Below are 21,175 nucleotides of genomic sequence, written 5' to 3'. Positions count from 1 at the left end.
GTGGGTGGGTGGGGGTTTTCAAAACAAAGAGTGGGTGGGTGGGTGGGGGTTTTCAAAACAAAGAGTGGGTGGGTGGGTGGGGGTTTTCAAAACAAAGAGTGGGTGGGTGGGGGTTTTCAAAACAAAGAGTGGGTGGGTGGGTGGGGGTTTTCAAAACAAAGAGTGGGTGGGTGGGTGGGGGTTTTCAAAACAAAGAGTGGGTGGGGGTTTTCAAAACAAAGGGTGGGTGGGTGGTTGGTTGGGTGGGGGGTTCCAACACAAAGGGTGGGTGGGTGGGTGGTTGGGTGGGGGGTTCCAACACAAAGGGTGGGTGGGTGGTTGGGTGGGGGGTTCCAAAACAAAGGGTGGGTGGGTGGTTGGGTGGGGGGTTCCAAAACAAAGGGTGGGTGGGTGGTTGGGTGGGGGGTTCCAAAACAAAGGGTGGGTGGGTGGTTGGGTGGGGGGTTCCAAAACAAAGGGTGGGTGGGGGGGTTCCAAAACAAAGGGTGGGGTGGGTGGGGGGGTTCCAAAACAAAGGGTGGGTGGGTGGGTTCCAAAACAAAGGGTGGGTGGGTGGGTGGGTGGGGGGGTTCCAAAACAAAGGGTGGGTGGGTGGGTGGGTTATGGGTTCCAAAACAAAGGGTGGGTGGGTGGGTCGGGGGGTTCCAAAACAAAGGGTGGGGGGGGGTGGGGGGGGTTTCCAAAACAAAGGGTGGGTGGGTGAGGGGGTTCCAAAACAAAATGGGTGGGTGGGTGGGTGGGGGGTTCCAAAACAAAATGGGTGGGTGGGTGGGTGGGGGGTTCCAAAACAAAATGGGTGGGTGGGTGGGTGGGTGGGGGGTTCCAAAACAAAATGGGTGGGTGGGTGGGTGGGTGGGGGGTTCCAAAACAAAATGGGTGGGTGGGTGATTGGGTGGGGGGTTCCAAAACAAAATGGGTGGGTGGGTGGGTGGGGGGTTCCAAAACAAAATGGGTGGGTGGGTGGGTGGGGGGTTCCAAAACAAAATGGGTGGGTGGGTGGGTGGGGGGTTCCAAAACAAAATGGGTGGGTGGGTGGGTGGGGGGTTCCAAAACCAAATGGGTCTGGTTCCAAAACAAAATGGGTGGGTGGGTGGATGGGGGGGTTCCAAAACAAAATGGGTGGGTGGTTCCAAAACAAAATGGGTGGGTGGGGGGGTTCCAAAACAAAATGGGTTCGGTTCCAAAACAAAGGGTGGGTGGTGGGTTCCAAAACAAAGGGTGGGTGGGTGGATGGGTGGGGGGTTCCAAATCAAAGGGTTGGGTTCCAAAACAAAGGGTGGGTGGGTGGGATGGGGGGTTCCAAAACAAAGGGTGGGTGGGGAGTTCCAAAACAAAGGGTGGGTGGGGGGGAGTTCCAAAACAAAGGGTGGGTGGGAGTTCCAAAACAAAGGGTGGGTGGGTGGGAGTTCCAAAACAAAGGGTGGGTGGGTGGGGGTTCCAAAACAAATGGTGGGTGGGTGGATGGATGTTTCCAAAACAAAGGGTGGGTGGGTGGATGGGGGTTTCCAAAACAAAGGGAGGGTGGGTGGGTGGGTGTGGGTTTCCAAAACAAAGGGAGGGTGGTTGGGTGGGTGGGGGTTTCCAAAACAAAGGGAGGGTGGGTGGGTGGGTGGGGGTTTCCAAAACAAAGGGTGGGTGGGTGGGGGTTTCCAAAACAAAGGGAGGGTGGGTGGGTGGGGGTTTCCAAAACAAAGGGAGGGTGGGTGGATGGGGGTTTCCAAAACAAAGGGAAGGTGGGTGGGGGTTTCCAAAACAAAGGGAGGGTGGGTGGGTGGGGGGGGGTTTCCAAAACAAAGGGAGGGTGGGTGGGTGGGTGGCGGTTTCCAAAACAAAGGGATGGGGGTTTCCAAAACAAAGGGAGGGTGGGTGGGTGGGGGTTTCCAAAACAAAGGGAGGGTGGGTGGGTGGGGGTTTCCAAAACAAAGGGAGGGTGGGTGGGTGGGGGTTTCCAAAACAAAGGGAGGGTGGGTGGGTGGGTGGGGGTTTCCAAAACAAAAGGAGGGTGGGTGGGTGGGTGGGTGGGGGTTTCCAAAACAAAGGGAGGGTGGGTGGGTGGGTGGGGGGTTTCCAAAACAAAGGGTGGGTGGGTGTTTCCAAAACAAATGGTGGGTGGATGGGTGGGGGGTTCCAAATCAAAGGGTGGGTGGGTGGGGGGTTCCAAAACAAAGGGTGGGTGGGTGGGGGGGGGGGGGGGTTCCAAAACAAAGCGTGGGTGGGTGGGTGGGGAGTTCCAAAACAAAGGGTGGGGTGGGGGGGTGGGTGGTTCCAAAATAAAGAGTGGGTGGGTGGGTGGTGGTTCCAAAACAAAGAGTGGGTGGGTGGGTGGGTGGGGGTTCCAAAACAAAGGGTGGGTGGGTGGATGGATGTTTCCAAAACAAAGGGTGGGTGGGTGGATGGGGGTTTCCAAAACAAAGGGAGGGTGGGTGGGTGGGTGGGGGTTTCCAAAACAAAGGGAGGGTGGGTGGGTGGGTGGGGGTTTCCAAAACAAAGGGAGGGTGGGTGGGTGTTTCCAAAACAAAGGGAGGGTCGGCGGGTGGGTGCGGGTTTCCAAGGGGGTTTCCAAAACGGAGGGAGGGTGGGCGGGTGGGTGGGGGTTTCCAAAACGGAGGGAGGGTGGGTGGGTGGGTGGGTGTTTCCAAAACGGAGGGAGGGTGGGTGGGTGGGGGTTTCCAAAACGGAGGGAGGGTGGGTGGGTGGGTGGGTGGGTGTTTCCAAAACAAAGGGAGGGTGGGTGGGGGTTTCCAAAACAAAGGGTGGGTGGGTGTTTCCAAAACAAATGGTGGGTGGGTGGATGGGTGGGGGTTTCCAAAACAAAGGGAGGGTGGGTGGGTGGCTGGGGGTTTCCAAAACAAAGAGAGGGTGGGTGGGGGTTTCCAAAACAAAGAGAGGGAGGGTGGGTGGGTGGGGGTTTCCAAAACAAATGGTGGGTGGGTGGGTGGGGGTTTCCAAAACAAATGGTGGGTGGGTGGGCGGGGGTTTCCAAAACAAAGGGAGGGTGGGTGGGTGGGTGGGGGTTTCCAAAACAAATGGTGGGTGGGTGGGTGGCGTTCTCCAAAACAGAGGGTGGGTGGGTGGTTGGGTGGGTGGTTGGGGGTTTCCAAAACAAAAGGAGGGTGGGTGGGTGGGGCTTTCCAAAACAAAAGGAGGGTCTGTTTCCAAAACAAAGGGTGGGTGGGTGGATGGGGGTTTCCAAAACAAAGGGAGGGTGGGTGGGTGGGTGGATGTTTCCAAAACAAAGGGAGGGTGGGTGGGTGGGTGGATGTTTCCAAAACAAAGGGAGGGTGGGTGGGTGGGTGGGGGTTTCCAAAACAAAGGGAGGGTGGCGTTCTCCAAAACAAAGGGAGGGTGGGTGGGTGGTTGGGGGTTTCCAAAACAAAGGGAGGGTGGGTGGGTGGGTGGGGGTTTCCAAAACAAAGGGAGGGTGGGTGGGTGGGTGGGGGTTTCCAAAACAAAGGGAGGGTCTGTTTCCAAAACAAAGGGTGGGTGGGTGGATGGGGGTTTCCAAAACAAAGGGAGGGTGGGTGGGTGGATGGGGGTTTCCAAAACAAAGGGAGGGTGGGTGGGTGGGTGGGGGTTTCCAAAACAAAGGGAGGGTGGGTGGGTGGGTGGGTGGGGGTTTCCAAAACAAAGGGATGGGGGTTTCCAAAACAAAGGGAGGGTGGGTGGGTGTTTCCAAAACAAAGGGAGGGTGGGTGGGGGTTTCCAAAACGGAGGGTGGGTGGGTGTTTCCAAAACAAAGGGTGGGTGGGTGGATGGGTGGGGGGTTCCAAATCAAAGGGTGGGTGGGGGGTTCCAAATCAAACGGGGGGTGGGTGGGTGGGGGGGGGGGTTCCAAAACAAAGGGTGGAGCGGGGGGTTCCAAAACAAAGGGTGGAGCGGGGGGTTCCAAAACAAAGGGTGGGTGGGGAGGTGGGTGGTTCCAAAACAAATGGTGGGTGCGTGGATGGATGTTTCCAAAACAAAGGGAGGGTGGGTGGGTGGGTGGGTGGGGGTTTCCAAAACAAAGGGAGGGTGGGTGGGTGGGTGGGTGGGTGGGGGTTTCCAAAACAAAGGGAGGGTTGGGGGTTTCCAAAACAAAGGGAGGGTGGGTGTTTCCAAAACAAATGGTGGGTGGGTGGATGGGTGGGGGTTTCCAAAACAAAGGGAGGGTGGGTGGGTGGCTGGGGGTTTCCAAAACAAAGGGAGGGTGGGTGGGTGGCTGGGGGTTTCCAAAACAAAGGGAGGGTGGGTGGGTGGCTGGGGGTTTCCAAAACAAAGGGAGGGTGGGTGGGGGTTTCCAAAACAAAGGGAGGGTGGGTGGGGGTTTCCAAAACAAAGGAAGGTTGGTTGGACGGGGGTTTCCAAAACAAAGGGTGGGTGGGGGGGGTGGGTGGTTCCAAAACAAAGTGTGGGTGGGTGGGTGGTGGTTCCAAAACAAAGGGTGGGTGGGGGTTCCAAAACAAATGGTGGGTGGGTGGATGGATGGATGTTTCCAAAACAAAGGGTGGGTGTGTGGATGTTTCCAAAACAAAGGGAGGGTGGGTGGGGGTTTCCAAAACGGAGGGAGGGTGGGTGGGTGGGTGGGTGTTTCCAAAACAAAGGGAGGGTGGGTGGGGGTTTCCAAAACAAAGGGTGGGTGGGTGTTTCCAAAACAAATGGTGGGTGGGTGGATGGGTGGGGGTTTCCAAAACAAAGGGAGGGTGGGTGGGTGGCTGGGGGTTTCCAAAACAAAGAGAGGGTGGGTGGGGGTTTCCAAAACAAAGAGAGGGAGGGTGGGTGGGTGGGGGTTTCCAAAACAAATGGTGGGTGGGTGGGTGGGGGTTTCCAAAACAAATGGTGGGTGGGTGGGCGGGGGTTTCCAAAACAAAGGGAGGGTGGGTGGGTGGGTGGGGGTTTCCAAAACAAAGGGAGGGTGGGTGGGTGGGTGGCGTTCTCCAAAACAGAGGGTGGGTGGGTGGTTGGGGGTTTCCAAAACAAAAGGAGGGTGGGTGGGTGGGGCTTTCCAAAACAAAAGGAGGGTCTGTTTCCAAAACAAAGGGTGGGTGGGTGGATGGGGGTTTCCAAAACAAAGGGAGGGTGGGTGGGTGGGTGGATGTTTCCAAAACAAAGGGAGGGTGGGTGGGTGGGTGGATGTTTCCAAAACAAAGGGAGGGTGGGTGGGTGGGTGGGGGTTTCCAAAACAAAGGGAGGGTGGGTGGGTGGCGTTCTCCAAAACAAAGGGAGGGTGGGTGGGTGGTTGGGGGTTTCCAAAACAAAGGGAGGGTGGGTGGGTGGGTGGGGGTTTCCAAAACAAAGGGAGGGTGGGTGGGTGGGTGGGGGTTTCCAAAACAAAGGGAGGGTGGGTGGGTGGGTGGGGGTTTCCAAAACAAAGGGAGGGTCTGTTTCCAAAACAAAGGGTGGGTGGGTGGATGGGGGTTTCCAAAACAAAGGGAGGGTGGGTGGGTGGATGGGGGTTTCCAAAACAAAGGGAGGGAGGGTGGGTGGGTGGGTGGGGGTTTCCAAAACAAAGGGAGGGTGGGTGGGTGGGTGGGTGGGGGTTTCCAAAACAAAGGGAGGGTGGGTGGGTGGGTGGGTGGGGGTTTCCAAAACAAAGGGATGGGGGTTTCCAAAACAAAGGGAGGGTGGGTGGGTGTTTCCAAAACAAAGGGAGGGTGGGTGGGGGTTTCCAAAACGGAGGGTGGGTGGGTGTTTCCAAAACAAAGGGTGGGTGGGTGGATGGGTGGGGGGTTCCAAATCAAAGGGTGGGTGGGGGGTTCCAAATCAAACGGGGGGTGGGTGGGTGGGGGGGGGGGTTCCAAAACAAAGGGTGGAGCGGGGGGTTCCAAAACAAAGGGTGGAGCGGGGGGTTCCAAAACAAAGGGTGGGTGGGGAGGTGGGTGGTTCCAAAACAAATGGTGGGTGCGTGGATGGATGTTTCCAAAACAAAGGGAGGGTGGGTGGGTGGGTGGGGGTTTCCAAAACAAAGGGAGGGTGGGTGGGTGGGTGGGGGTTTCCAAAACAAAGGGAGGGTTGGGGGTTTCCAAAACAAAGGGAGGGTGGGTGTTTCCAAAACAAATGGTGGGTGGGTGGATGGGTGGGGGTTTCCAAAACAAAGGGAGGGTGGGTGGGTGGCTGGGGGTTTCCAAAACAAAGGGAGGGTGGGTGGGTGGCTGGGGGTTTCCAAAACAAAGGGAGGGTGGGTGGGTGGCTGGGGGTTTCCAAAACAAAGGGAGGGTGGGTGGGTGGCTGGGGGTTTCCAAAACAAAGGGAGGGTGGGTGGGTGGGGGTTTCCAAAACAAAGGGAGGGTGGGTGGGGGTTTCCAAAACAAAGGAAGGTTGGTTGGACGGGGGTTTCCAAAACAAAGGGTGGGTGGGGGGGGTGGGTGGTTCCAAAACAAAGTGTGGGTGGGTGGGTGGTGGTTCCAAAACAAAGGGTGGGTGGGGGTTCCAAAACAAATGGTGGGTGGGTGGATGGATGGATGTTTCCAAAACAAAGGGTGGGTGTGTGGATGTTTCCAAAACAAAGGGAGGGTGGGTGGGGGTTTCCAAAACAAAGGGAGGGTGGGTGGGTGGGTGGGGGTTTCCAAAACAAATGGAGGGTGGGTGGGTGGGTGTTTCCAAAACAAAGGGAGGGTGGGTGGGTGGGTGGATGCAGGTTTCCAAAACAAAGGGAGGGTGGGTGGGTGGGTGGATGCAGGTTTCCAAAACAAAGGGAGGGTGGGTGGGTGGGGGTTTCCAAAACAAAGGGAGGGTGGGTGGGGGTTTCCAAAACAAAGGGAGGGTGGGTGGGTGGGTGGGGGTTTCCAAAACAAAGGGAGGGTGGGTGGGTGGGGGTTTCCAAAACAAAGGAAGGTTGGTTGGACGGGGGTTTCCAAAACAAAGGGTGGGTGGGTGGGTGGTGGTTCCAAAACAAAGGGTGGGTGGGGGTTCCAAAACAAATGGTGGGTGGGTGGATGGATGGATGTTTCCAAAACAAAGGGTGGGTGTGTGGATGTTTCCAAAACAAAGGGAGGGTGGGTGGGGGTTTCCAAAACAAAGGGAGGGTGGGTGGGTGGGGGTTTCCAAAACAAAGGGAGGGTGGGTGGGTGGGGGTTTCCAAAACAAAGGGAGGGTGCGTGGGTGGGGGTTTCCAAAACAAAGGGAGGGTGGGTGGGTGGGGGTTTCCAAAACAAAGGGAGGGTGGGTGGGTGGGTGGATGCAGGTTTCCAAAACAAAGGGAGGGTGGGTGGATGCAGGTTCCCAAAACAATGGAAGGGTGGGCGGGTGGGGGTTTCCAAAACAAAGGGAGGGTGGGAGGGTGGGTGGGGGTTTCCATAACAAAGGGAGTTTGGGGTTTTCAAAACAAAGGGTGGGTGGGTTGGATGTTTTCAAACAAAGGGTGGGTGGGTGGGTGGGGGTTTTCAAAACAAAGGGTGGGTGGGGGTTTTCAAAACAAAGGGTGGGTGGGTGGGTGGGGGTTTTCAAAACAAAGGGTGGGTGGGTGGGTGGGGGTTTTCAAAACAAAGGGTGGGTGGGTGGGTGGGGGTTTTCAAAACAAAGGGTGGGTGGGTGGGTGGGGGTTTTCAAAACAAAGGGTGGGTGGGTGGGTGTTTCCAAAACAAAGGGTGGGTGGGTGGGTGGGGGTTTCCAAAACAAAGGGAGGGTGGGTGGGTGGGGGTTTCCAAAACAAAGGGTGGGTGGGTGTTTCCAAAACAAATGGTGGGTGGGTGGATGGGTGGGGGTTTCCAAAACAAAGAGAGGGTGGGTGGGTGGCTGGGGGTTTCCAAAACAAAGAGAGGGTGGGTGGGTGGGGGTTTCCAAAACAAATGGTGGGTGGGTGGGTGGGGGTTTCCAAAACAAAGGGAGGGTGGGTGGGTGGGTGGGGGTTTCCAAAACAAAGGGAGGGTGGGAGGGTGGGTGGGTGGGGGTTTCCAAAACAAAGGGAGGGTGGGTGGGTGGGTGGGGGTTTCCAAAACAAAGGGAGGGTGGGTGGGTGGGGGTTTCCAAAACAAACGGAGGGTGGGTGGGTTTTGTGGGGGTTTCCAAAACAAAGGGAGGGTGGGTGGGTGGGTGGGGGGTTTCCAAAACAAAGGGAGGGTGGGTGGGTGGGTGGGGGGTTTCCAAAACAAAGGGAGGGTGGGTGGGTGGCTGGGTGTTTCCAAAACAAAGGGAGGGTGGGTGGGTGGCTGGGTGTTTCCAAAACAAAGGGAGGGTGGGTGGGTGGGGGTTTCCAAAACAAAGGGAGGGTGGGTGGGTGGATGGGGGTTTCCAAAACAAAGGGAGGGTGGGTGGGGGTTTCCAAAACAAAGGGATGGTGGGTGGGTGGGGGTTTCCAAAACAAAGGGATGGTGGGTGGGTGGGTGGGGGTTTCCAAAACAAAGGGAGGGTGGGTGGGTGGGTGGGGGGTTTCCAAAACAAAGGGAGGGTGGGTGGGTGGGGGGTTTCCAAAACAAAGGGAGGGTGGGTGGGTGGGTGGGGGGGTTTCCAAAACAAAGGGAGGGTGGGTGGGTGGGTGGGTGGGGGGTTTCCAAAACAAAGGGAGGGTGGGTGGGTGGGTGGGGGTTTCCAAAACAAAGGGAGGGTGGGTGGGTGGGTGGGGGGTTTCCAAAACAAAGGGAGGGTGGGTGGGTGGGTGGGGGGTTTCCAAAACAAAGGGAGGGAGGGTGGGTGGGTGGGGGGTTTCCAAAACAAAGGGAGGGTGGGTGGGTGGGGGGTTTCCAAAACAAAGGAGGGTGGGTGGGTGGGGGTTTCCAAAACAAAGGGAGGGTGGGTGGGTGGCTGGGTGTTTCCAAAACAAAGGGAGGGAGGGTGGGTGGGTGGGTGGGTGTTTCCAAAACAAAGGGAGGGTGGGTGGGTGGGTGTTTCCACAACAAAGGGTGGGTGGGTGGGTGAAAAGTGGTTGGAGGAGGGTGGGTGGGCAGGGGTTCATCATGGACAATGGAGGGTTCAACACGGACAATGGAAAGAGGGGTGGGTGATGGGGCGGGGGGGGCGGGGTTACACGGACAACTGAGGCATCAACATGGACCATGGTTTGTAAAATTCCTAAATCCCCTTTATCGTAATGATAGCTGATACTCAGTAGCTTGATTAGATGGAGAGCGCGGGTTCTGCAGACTAGGGGTGGTGACCTTAAGTAATCTGCTACATGAACGGGCTTTTTTGAGTTTAAATATTGATAGCCCATGCTTTCCTCCGTCGGTGATCTCTTTACAGGTTGTAGCTAGATGCAACATTTTTGGAATGTTTAACGCTTTACTGACCATATACGGCTAGGTCAAATACAACAAGAATGCAAACTGAAACAAATGTGGTTGGTAGAATTGTAGGAGGTATGATGCCTATTTTTGATACTATTCACAGTTCTCGTTGCTGAGTTCTGAAAAACTGTATATACACTGAAGGTCATTTTTCCAGATATTCGTGTAGAAGGGTTCCAGAAATGAAGACACATAGATTTGAAATGCTGCTGTGGTTCACGTTTTCAGCAGGTTTGTTGTTTGAGTAGTCTAAGTTGAGCTAAGCAGCCAACACACTTATCGGTGATTTTTCTGCTTTGCGATGAGACTCGAATTTCATATTACTGTGCAGATATAGACTTACCTATGATGGACCTGACAGTTGCAGGGATTAAATGGTGTCCACGTCCCTGAAAAATAACAACAGGGGAATTACTTTCCAATTCTTGCTTTGTTATGGTTTTGAGTTGAAGGCATTTTTCAAACTAAAAGACAGCATTATAGAAAAATAAAGAAAATACACAATTATCGCATCATAACTATTTACCTACAGTTAACACAAAAGAACTGGCAAAAAGAACCAAGTTGGAAACCATCACTGAAAACACAGATGATCACTGTTTGAGACTGGAGTTTAGGTGAGCGCCTCCGGAATTTAACACCTCACTATAATTCTGACCCATGGTCCCCCTTAATTAAGATCAACATCCTATCAGAGCAGACAGTAACCACTCCATACATAGGTTTAACTGGTGATATAAATGCTTCTAGTCAAATGGAAGGGGGGGGAAGGGTCCCAGCTTATGCAGCCCATTTTACACAATTTCGGTTATTTTTATGTTTAACTGAATGGCCTATTAACTATATAAAAATTCACCAAAGCTCACTCGGTAGGTTCATGTTCTGATCCCTTTGTCAATGAAGACCTGTAGTAAGCTGGCTCTGTATATACTACAAAATGCGATATAACGTGTATAGAGTCCAGGGTTCCCCAGAGGCTTGACAGAGGCAAAAATAGATAATACTAATGCTCTATTTGTGGTAGTGTGGTCGAGCAGGTAGGCTTATCAGAGGGTAGTGTTAAGCATTTGTTGTACATACACAAGCAATAGAAGAAACACACACTCAACGAGTTAACTCCAGACCAATAGGATTTTATTTCGAAAAATACGTTTTGTTAATTTATTTCTAGAACCACAAGATTCAGTTTGAAGGTAAGTACATAAATTGAAAGGTACTTTGTATAGGTATACTCAGGACTTTGAAATCAACAATGCACACAGTTTTTCTTAAAATGGCAAAAAGCTACTTTAAAAGTGGACACAGTACAATTTTCAACAGTTACTGGCGGAAGAAAAGAAAGTACAGTTTTTGAGGTAAATAACAAAGTTACAGCTTTAGTCTCAGAGGCATAGATAGCCCACCGTTGGGGGTTCCAGATAACCCCAAACACCCAGCACGAGCAACACGGGGACGGTCAGGTGCAGAAGTCATAAAGGAGCCAAAATAACGTGGGCCCCTATGGAAATGAGGGGTACTCCGGTTCTGGTCTGCTTGCAGATAAGATTAGCGTGGACGGAGGGCAGACCAGGGGGGGTTCAGAGAAGCACTGGGATGGCCCAAAGTAGGCACCAATCCCACAACCTCAGCGGCATTGGGGCAACCGGGTGCAGGGTGCGAACAGGGCATCGGGTTCCCAATGGAACTCTATGAGGGGACCCTGGGGGTCACTCAGGCGCTGCAGGTATGGCACGGGGGGGGGCTCCTCGGGCAAGCCACCGACTGAATAAGGAGGAGGGCTGCCTGCTTGTCACTGCTGGACAGGTGGTCGGTTTCTCTTGAGTCTGGGTGCTGTGGGTGCAGTGCTTCTCCAGGCGTCAGATATGTTCATCCCAGGCAGTAACGGTCAAGGGGGTCCTCGGGATTCCCTGTGCAGGAGTCATCGTGAAGGGGTGGAGAGGTCCACCCAGGCAAGGCACTTGCAGGTAATCGCCCAGGGACCTTCTCTTGTTGGGTGGACCACCTGGACATGGCCCATGGGCATCAGGTGCACAGGGGTCAGGACTCGCGCTTCTGAACTGAGGTGAGAGTCTCTTGCTGTTGGTTTCTTCTTTCTTTTGTAGACAGTGCCACTGTCTTCGGGAGTTCTTGGTCCTTTGTGGGTGCAGGGTAGTCCTCTAGAGTTGGCAGAGGTCGATGGGCCCGCTGGACGCTTCGCTGTTCTTTGTGCAGTATCTTTGAAGCAGGAGACAGGCCGGTAGGGCTGGGGCCAAAGTAGTTGTCTTTCTTCTCTACTGGGGTTTTCAGCTTAGCAGTCCTCCTTCTTGTAGGTCACCAGGAATCTGACAACTTGGGTTCAGGGAAGCCCTTAAATACTAAATTTAGGGGCGTTTTAGGGGTCAGAGGGCAGTAGCCAATGGCTACTGTCCCTGAGGGTGGCTACACCCTCTTTGTATCCACTCCCTTTGGGTAGGGGGCGCATTCCTACTCCTATTGGCCCTGATCCTCCAAACCAAGATGGAGGATTCTCAGGGAGGGGGGTCACCTCAGCTCTGGACACCTTAGGGATGGTACTGGCTGAGGTGGTCACTCCTCCCGGTTTTCCCTAACTTTCCTGCCAGACTTGCTGCCAAAAGTAGGGCTTTGTCCGGGAGGTGGACATCTCCACTAGCTGGAGTGCCCTGGGGCACTGTAACTCAAGGCTTGAACCTTTGGGGCTCACCACCAGGTGTTACAGTTCCCGCAGGTGGAAGGTGTGAAGCACCTCCACCCAGGGCAGGCTTTGTTTCTGACCACAGAGTGCACAAAGGCACTCAACCCTATGTGGTGAGAAACTTGTCTGGAAGTGGCAGGCTGGCACAGACCAGTCAGTCATACACTACCAGGTTGGCTAACATACAGGGGGCATCTCTACAATGCCCTCTGTGTGCATTTTTCAATAAATCCCACACTGGCATTAGTGTGGGTTTATTGTGTGGAGAAGTTTGATACCAAACTTCCCAATATTCAGTGTAGCCATTATGGTGGTGTGGAGATCATAATGACAAACTCCCAGACCATATACTCAATATGGCTACCCTGCACTTACAATGTCTAAGAATTGACTCGGACACTGTAGGGGCATATTGCTCATGCAGCTATGCCCTCACCTGTGGTATAGTGCTCCTTGCCTTAGGGCTGTACGCCCTTCTAAAGGGGTGACTTACCTAAGCCACAGGCAGTGATTTTGGGGGCATGGCACCCTGAGAGGAGTTCCGTGTCAACATTTGCCTTTTTCTCCCCACCAGCACACACAAGCTGAAATGCAGTGTGCGTGGGCTGAGTGAGGGGTTCCCCAGGCTGGCATAATACATGCTCCAGCCCTTGGGGACCTTACCTGGCCACAGGGCCCTTGGTACATTGGGTACCTTTTACAAGGGACTTAACTGTGTGCCAGGGATGTGCCAACTGTGGGAACAAAGGTACAGTTTTAGGGTAAGAACACTGGTGCTGGGGCCTGGTTATCAGGATCCCAGCACACTTTCAAAGTTTTCATCAACACTAGGCAAAAAGTGTGTGGGTGGGTGTGTGTGTGTGGATGGGGGTGGGGGAAGGGTTATGTGGCGCAACCATGCCGACAGAAGCATTTTCCTACAAGACCCCTGATTGGCAGTTGGATTACTTGTCCCTGCCTCGAATTCCAACCTGAATGCCATGTTGTGGATGACTAGGGTACCAGGGCTGCCTGTGGCAACCCATGCGGATTCTTGCCATGTAATAATTAGTCCCTGTAATGTTCTAAACCATTTTTTACTGGTCCATTTCAATCTTACGGGATTGCTCTGCCGATTACAAGGAAATATATAAACCCCACTCACTGCGCTGTATAAATGCTATTTTATAGTTAGCTGACTAACTAGTACGGAATATAAGTTTCTCCCCTCTGCCAACCATAACACCCTCAAAGCCTTACTACAGACTGGAAACTTAGATAGAAGTTATAAGGATTACTATCTGGGAAAGTACCTGTAACATGGTCAAGTTCTCTATTGATTTTATTTCACATGGGGGTCTAAAATGCCTTTTATCATTCACTGTGCACAGATATGTTTCCCACGTTTGTAAAGTAATTTACAATAAAGACCTTTATTCACAGTACGTCTGTAAACTAACTTTTGCATTAATTACTTTAAATAGTCGTTAGTCTCCCTTTTTTCAAGATCGGTTGATAATTATGTGCAAGCAAACAATGTAATAGTGGTACGCTTTGTGCTAGTACATGGAACTTTTCATCAGTGATTCAGTTTTTATTTTTACTTTGCTCTACAAGGACCACACACAATTTGCAAGACCAGGAAATTAACATAGATGCTCATGGAGAACATGCCCATGGTCATATCACAGTACCAAACTCATCATTCAGCACCCATGCGTGCGTAGGCAGCGTCTTGGGCATCTTGTAAGCCATTCCTGCAGTGTGTGGTTGTTGTGGGATGGGAGTGGCGGTGAAGGGCAAGGAGTGAGGGGGTTGGGACAAGAAGGGCTCTGCAGACTGTCCTACTGGAAAGTGCGCAATCCTACAAACTTAAGTCGTTTAGGGGCTTCTACGTGCCCCCTAAGTTGCAGTGAGTGCGGCAGACACTAGTCCAGTAAAAGAAACTTTGCCAGTACCATCATGCCAAACCTAGAAAGACACATTGGAGGGGCCATTTTCTTGGGCCACTCTGCATTCTAGCATGAGCTCATTGTTCATACGAACTAGATTTGCCAAGACTTGCTTTGTTATGGTTTTGGTAAAACTTTATTGCTGGAGGAGCTGCAAGACCTCTGCCAAATATAATAAAAAGTTAGCCTAAAACCAAAAATATTTTTACCTCTAAAAGCACAAGTTGTCTTGGTGCTCTATGACAATGAACTGAATTACTTTGTTTAGGGATGTGCTCTTGCAAAACAGCAGAATTCAGTTACTCAAAGTGCAATTAGCAATAGGATGAAGTGGGCTGACCCACCGCCCAAAGCTGCATGCAAGATCCAGTGGTGGGCAGAAGAAAAACATGAATTGCAGACCAATGGATAAAGAAGACAACCTGAAAGCCTCTACATATTAGTACATGTTGTAAATGATTGTAGTTAAATCCAAAGATCTTGCTTGAAGCCAGTACTAAAAATGCACAGGTTATTCACATTTAATATCACATTCTGACTGCACCTCTCATTGGTATACTCACTGGATAGCGAATAATGTTAAAGATAAAGCTACCATACTGCCTCAATCGGCTGCACAAAACTAATATAACAAAGTGGTCTTTTGCAACTATGTAGATGCGACACAGGAAAAGTCAACCCACTATTTGTATTCACTTGCTTGATGCCCTTAGTAAAGTTTTTCTGTCAATAAAGTGTACTTAGAAATTGCCTTAACCCCTCGGATGCACGGTACGAGCTGGTCTCGTCCTCGCACACGGTTCCCCCTATGCCAGGGACAAGACCAGCTCGTCCTGCACCCGGCCCACAGAGGGGAGCACTAGCACTCCCCGTGGGCCTCCCTCCCACACCCCCCAGTCGGGGATGAAAGGGGAATCGCTTCCCCTTCCACCCCCGACACCCCCCCTCAGCAATCGGATTACGTCAGTGCGGTCACAGTGTGCAGACATCATCAAATGCTGCTGAGGACGCGTTGGAAGCCATTTGCTTCCAGCGCGTTAGGAGAGAGGACCCTTTGCAGGTGAGTCCTTCTCCTTGTAGGCGGTGGGGGGTGCAAAACAGACAAAATGGGAAAGGAAATAATTTTTCCTTTCCCCCTGGGCCTATTTTCAATGGATTCCTACTCCACCTTTGTGGGCGAGGCCACTTTGGCACCAGGGTTCTTGTGTGGGTTTTGTGTGGAGGGGCGGCCCCTTTGGCAAGGGTCGCCGCCACAAAGGGGGCACATTACTGATGGCCATTTCTGCCCCCCCTTGGTGGCAGATCGGCCTATATTTTTTTAAGCCCAGGGAATTTGTATTTGGTTCCCCTTTGTATTTTGTGTGCTGGGGGGTGCCCCCTTTGGCCACAGTCGCCCCCCAAAGGGGGCACAGAACTGTTGGACATTTCTGCCCCCATTGGGGGCAGATAGGCCTATTTGTTTAGACTGATCTGCCCCCAACGGTGGGGGGGAAGAATCCACTTAGGCACCAGGGATCTTGGGTGTGTGTGTTTTGTGTGGGGGGGGCAGCCCCTTTGGCAAGGGTCACCCCACAAAGGGGGCACATTACTGATGGCCATTTCTGCCCCCCTTGGGGGAAGATCTGCCTATTTTATTTAGGCCCATCTTCCCCCAAGGGGGGTTGAAGCCACTTAGGCACCAGGGAAAATTTGTAAATTCTTGGTGGCAGGGTGTTTATCAACTGGCAAAGTATCTGTATTTGTGATTATAACGGTTTATTTCTTCTTATAGTTCAAAGTTTTTGCTTCCTTTGCTGTGGATCCTTGCAGTTTTGGCAGTAGTTGACCTGTGGTTTGCAGTTGCATGTTTTAGGTAAGTAAAAGCAATTTACTCCGAAGGAGTATCGTTGACATGCATGAATGACATGTTTGTAGGTGGTATACTAAATGCAGGATTGTGTGTGAAATTGTCCTTAGATTTGTGCACAATGATATTGGTGTTGTCTTATGTCTATTTTGCTTTTCTTTTTTTTTTTTTTTAGTGGGATATCCTTGGTGATTGTTGTGTCTGTATAGGAGTAATTGCTGGTGAGTCTAGGTTTTTCAGGCAAGTGACTGGTATAGAATTTTAGTACATAACTCTTTGTGATAAAGCCACACTTAGTTTATTACTTGTTTTAGAAAGTGCCAGTTGTTGTCAATCCATTTATTGTAAGAAAGGATCGTGGCTAGCCGCAGTGTGACCGCTCAGCAGGTTGTTGTCATGCTTTTTGAGTCGTCTTCTGACCATGATTATGAGATGGACTCTGCATCTGAGGCAGAGGTGGAAGTGAGAGATTCTGGCAGTGAGTTTTCTGTCCAAGAGGAATCTTCTGATAAGGAAGCCACTCTGAGTGCAGATAAAGGGCCTGTTTTAGAGGAGGACACTGATGTGCCAGTAGTGCAGCAGGCTGGGGCTGAAAGGTTTCCCTTTGGAAGACCTGACACCTGGGTGGCCCCAAACATGAAGCAGCCACATTTGCCTGCCTTTACTGGTCTCCCAGGGTGTAGAGTAAATACAGAAAACATTTGCCTGTCAATTTCTTTGAGCTGTTTATGGACAATGTATTTTTCGAAGAGATTGTTGAGCAGACTAATTTGTATGCGAAGCGGTATTTGAGTTATACAAGAACATGGGTGAGGCACTCATTCAAAAGTTACTAAACTCAAAGAATATGTAAGAAATATATCCCACAGAACATTACATCCCATAAGTAATGTTGTTGAAAGTCCATAAATAAGCACATATGCAGTTCGTTGGTATTATCCAGTCCTTGTGAATGTATTCATGAATGCTCCAGGTTCCAAAAAGTAATTAAACTTCCTCAGTAGGATGCATCACAGACAGGTAATAAAATAAACAAGTTCTCCAGTACACCGTTGATATGGTTGATGAACACACAGCCAACACGTGTTTCGTCTCAGGGGAATTACCACAAACGACTTCTACAGGGCTGAAATTTCATCAGAACAGAGCACTTGAAATAAATAAAAGGATTTAATGTATATCAAAACCCATGCCACCGTACACCGTGAATACAGAGCCAAAAGAAAAAGAGTGAAAATGGAAACAGGCCACAAGTGTGCAAAAGGCCTGGACGCCAAACTGTAGAAAACCCCCAATGCAGAAAAGAAAATTAACAAAACTACCCATCGATTAAAATAATCACAACCGATGGTAATGACTAAAGTCCCAATGGATAAAACCGTGTGAGTCAATAAGCCAAAATTGTAATTAAAGATCACCGTGTCCAAACGAATTTATCTCCATAAGTGTCACAAGCTATCAAAAAATGAACCTCATGTCCGGTAACAAACGACGTTATATATGTATTCCTCCAACTGAACACTCAGTGCCGACAATATACAAAACCAAATTAATGGTATGCTGTGAACACAAATGACAAGCCCACCGAATTCAGTAATCCAACCGAACAGGACTCAATTCATTAAAAATATTGTGAACCAATAAATATAACGCAATCGCAAACTTACCTGTTCATAGAAAAATATCGGGTCTCAACATATTGCGAGTACACTGCCGTCACACTGAGACGGAAGTGCTCTATATGAGCTCCTAAACATAATTTGAGGGACAACACTGCCAGACTTAGGCCTCAGTTTAGAGCTACCCAGTGGGTTCCCACAAATCTGGAAGAGATGAAAAAGTTCTTAGGATTGACTTAGGGTTGATAAGGAAGCCGTCACTGGCTTCTTACCGGTCTACTAGTCCCTTGATGGCAATGCCTATATTTCCTGCAACCATGACTCTTAATCGCTATTCGCTTTTTCTTCAGATGCTGCATTTTGTTGACAATGCTTAAGCCTTGTCACGAGATCACCCTGCTTGTGGCTGTCTTTAAGGTTAGGCCTGTCCTTGATCATTTTGTAGATCGGTTTTCAGAGGTGTATGTTCCAGGCAAAGAAATAAGTGTGGATGAGTCTTTGGTTCTGTTCAAGGGGCGTATGGTTTTTAAGCAGTACATTCCTAGCAAGAGGGCAAGATATGTAATTAAATTGTATATGCTGTCAGAAAGTAGTACAGGATACGTGTATAATGTCCGGGTCTACACTGGTAGAGATTCCAGTATTGACCTCCCTGGTTGTCCGCTACTTTTAGAGTTAGCGAGAAAACTGTGTGGGAACTTGGTAGACGACTGTTCAGCAAAGGTCACCATTTGTACGTAGATAATTTTTACACTGGAGTGCAGTTGTTCAATGAGTTGTTCAGAGTGGACACTTGCTTGTGGCACAATCCGTTCTAACCGGATAGGCTATCCAAGGGAGCTTGTCTGTAATCAAAACCTTGAGAGGGGACAGTGCAGTGCCTTGCAGAATGATGAGCTGCTAGCTCTGAAATTTTCAGAAAGGAGAGATGTCTACATGCTAACTACCATCCATGATGAGAGTACTTCCCCTGTGACTGTTTAGGGTCAGGTTGCCGAAGTGCGCAAACCTGCGTGCATTTTGGACTACAATACGCACATGGGTGGTGCTGACAGAGTAGATCAGAGGTTGGAACTTTACACTGCTCTTCGTAAGTCTTACGTGTGGTATAAAAAATTGGCCATTCATTTATTTCATTTGACAACTTTTAATGCTTTTATTGTGTCCAAGGATTGTTCACCTGAATCAAGGATTAAATTTGTTCTGTTTCAGGAGTCAGTGATAGAGAGCTTTATTGTGGTGGAACAGGCAAGAGTTCCTGGAGTAGCAGTGGTAGGGAATGTGGCTAGATTGAAAGATCGCCACTTTCCTGATCACATTCCTCCCACTCCCAAAACAGACTTGCCCACTAAGAAATGTAGAGTCTGTGCCCAAAGAGGTATGCGGAGGGAGAGCCGGATGTACTGCCCTGAATACCCTTCAAAGCCTGGGCTGTGTGGCAGACTGTTTCATAAGTTACCACACCCAACGAAAATTCTGGGAAATACCGTGAGCGTAAATTGCCTATTTTATATTTTCATCTGTTCAGTTTCACAATTCTGTCATGTTTTCAGTTAGAGCTTTTGTGTTTGTAGTTTTGTACTTATTTATAATTAAATAGTGGCTTCTTTGTTGTTTAAAAAACAAAAAAAGTGATGGCGGTGGGTGTGGGGTGGCGCTTGGCTGGTGGGTGCGTTGGGTGGCACTTGGCTGGCGGTGTGCAGGGGCTGGCAGTGCCAGCCAAACATCAGTCCACACACTCCCATCAGCTGGTGTGACTGCTGTATCAGGCATGTGGGCGTATGAAAGTGATGGACCCTTGAATGGCGCTGTCTGTTGATGCAAGTGTTGTAATGTGCTGGGCCCGTGGCTGGCAGCGTGAATGGTCTTGTGCATGTCATGTATGAAAAATGTGTGACTGGACTGTAAAGCGGTTGGTGCCTTGTCGTGGCTTTACAGCTCACGAGTTGCTTGTCATTGGTTCAGTTTTTTGGCCTGTCACTTATTAACAGTGCATTTCATTTTTGTGAAATCTCTTGTTAATAAAATTTGATCTACTGAACCATCACTCACCCTTGTGCCAAATCCAACCAGTATGTGTGGTAAAAATGGCAAAACCTGCTCCACTGTAAACAGGCGTTGCAGCACACCTGTGACACACTAGGTGTCTCAGGTGGGACCCCGATGATGAAGCATGCTACCAACTGGGTTGGTGGGAGAGGGGTCTTTTTAACATAACTTAAGTGTGTTTCTTTTCACAATTTTAGTGTTTGGAACATCACAGAAGTACGTGGACACATCAAAATGATCTATTACAAAAGTACCTGTGTTTGGGGGAAAGGGGACACCTATGTTTTTGGTCCCGAGTGCGGCCTTCATCTGGGGGAAACCTACCAAACCCAGACATTTTTTAAACCTAGACACCCCAAGGAGTCGAGGGAGGTGTGGCTTGCGTGCATCCCCCAACATTTTCTTACCCAGACTCTTCTGCACACCTCAGAATTTGCTTAAAAAAGCATATTTTCCTCACTTTTCTTTGTAGGATGACCGCTACGGCACAAATTTCCTACTCCCCCAGTGTTCCCCTCAGTCTCCCAAGTAAAATGTTACCTCACTTGTGTGGGTCCCCAAAGCAGAGTCAGCCTAAAGATGTATAAAAGAAAAATATGTGCTTATCAACTCGCTGTGCTATCCCCTCAATCTCTACAGGATTTTGGCCTTTTTTCTGTTGCACGCACCTGGGCCACCCACACAAGTGAACTATCATTTTTACCGGGAGACTTGGGGGAACGCTGGGCGGAAGGAAATTTGTGGCTCCTCCCAGATTCCAGAACTTTCTGTCACCGAAATTTGAGAAAAAGGTGTTTTTTTTTGGGCCAAATGTTGAGGTTTGCAAAGGATTCTGGGTAACAGAACCTGGTGAGAACCCCACAAGTCACCCCATCTTGGATTCTCCTAGGTGTCTAGTTTTCAAAATTGCACAGGTTTGGTAGGTTTCCCTAGGTGTCGGCTGAGCTAGAGACCAAAATCCACAGCTATGCACTTTGCAAAAAAACAGCTCTGTTTTCTTTGGGAAAATGTGATGTGTCCACGTTGTGTTTTGGGGCATTTCCTGTTGCGGGCACTAGGCCTACTCACACACGTGAACTATCATTTTTATCTGGAGACTTGGGGAACGCTGGGTGGAAGGAAATTTGTGGCTCCTCCCAGATTCCAGAACTTTCGGTCACCGAAATTTAAGAAAAAGGTGGTTTTTTTGGCCAAATGTTGAGGTTTGCAAACGATTCTGGGTAACAGAACCTGGTGAGAACCCCACAAGTCACCCCATCTTGGATTCTCCTAGGTGTCTAGTTTTAAAAAAAGCACAGGATTGGTAGGTTTCCCTAAGTGCTGGCTGAGCTACAGGCCAAAATCCACAGCTAGGCACTTTCGAAAAAACACGTCATATTTCAATGTAAAAATGTGATGTGTCCATGTTGCGTTTCCTGTCGCAGGCATTAGGCCTACCTACGCAAGTGAGGTACCATTTTTATCGGGAGACTTGGGGGAACACAGAATAGCAGAACAAGTGTTATTGCCCCTTGCCTTGCTCTGCATTTTTTCCTTCCAAATATAAGACAGTGTGTAAAAAAGATGTCTATTTTAGAAATGCCTTGTAATTCACATGCTAGTATGGGGACCCCGGAATTCAGAGATGTGCAAATAACCCCTGCTTATCAACACCTTTTCTTGTGCCCATTCTGGAAATACAAAGGTTTTCTTGATACCTATTTTTCAGTCTTTATATTTCACCAAATGAATTACTGTATACCCGGTATACAATGAAAACCCACTGCAAGGTGCAGCTCATTTATTGACTCTGGGTACCTAGGGTTCTTGTTGAACCTACAAGCCATACATATCCTAGCAAC

At 50.3% G+C, this 21,175-nt stretch overlaps 1 protein-coding gene across 3 annotated transcripts in view; it reads right to left on the bottom strand.

Moving 5' to 3' along the window:
• The window catches only part of PDCD6 (programmed cell death 6), a 147,011-nt gene that overhangs the window by 39,780 nt on the left and 86,056 nt on the right, over window positions 1-21,175 (bottom strand). For all 3 annotated transcript variants that reach the window (XM_069219466.1, XM_069219476.1, XM_069219471.1), the window contains exon 3: window positions 9,541-9,586. In XM_069219466.1, coding sequence (XP_069075567.1) covers window positions 9,541-9,586 — 46 coding nt within the window. The remainder of the gene's footprint in view (window positions 1-9,540; window positions 9,587-21,175) is intronic.

This window comes from Pleurodeles waltl, chromosome 2_2 (genome assembly GCF_031143425.1).
Source record: "Pleurodeles waltl isolate 20211129_DDA chromosome 2_2, aPleWal1.hap1.20221129, whole genome shotgun sequence".
NCBI classification, from domain to species: domain Eukaryota; kingdom Metazoa; phylum Chordata; class Amphibia; order Caudata; family Salamandridae; genus Pleurodeles; species Pleurodeles waltl.
This window is presented reverse-complemented; position numbering and strand designations above follow the sequence as displayed.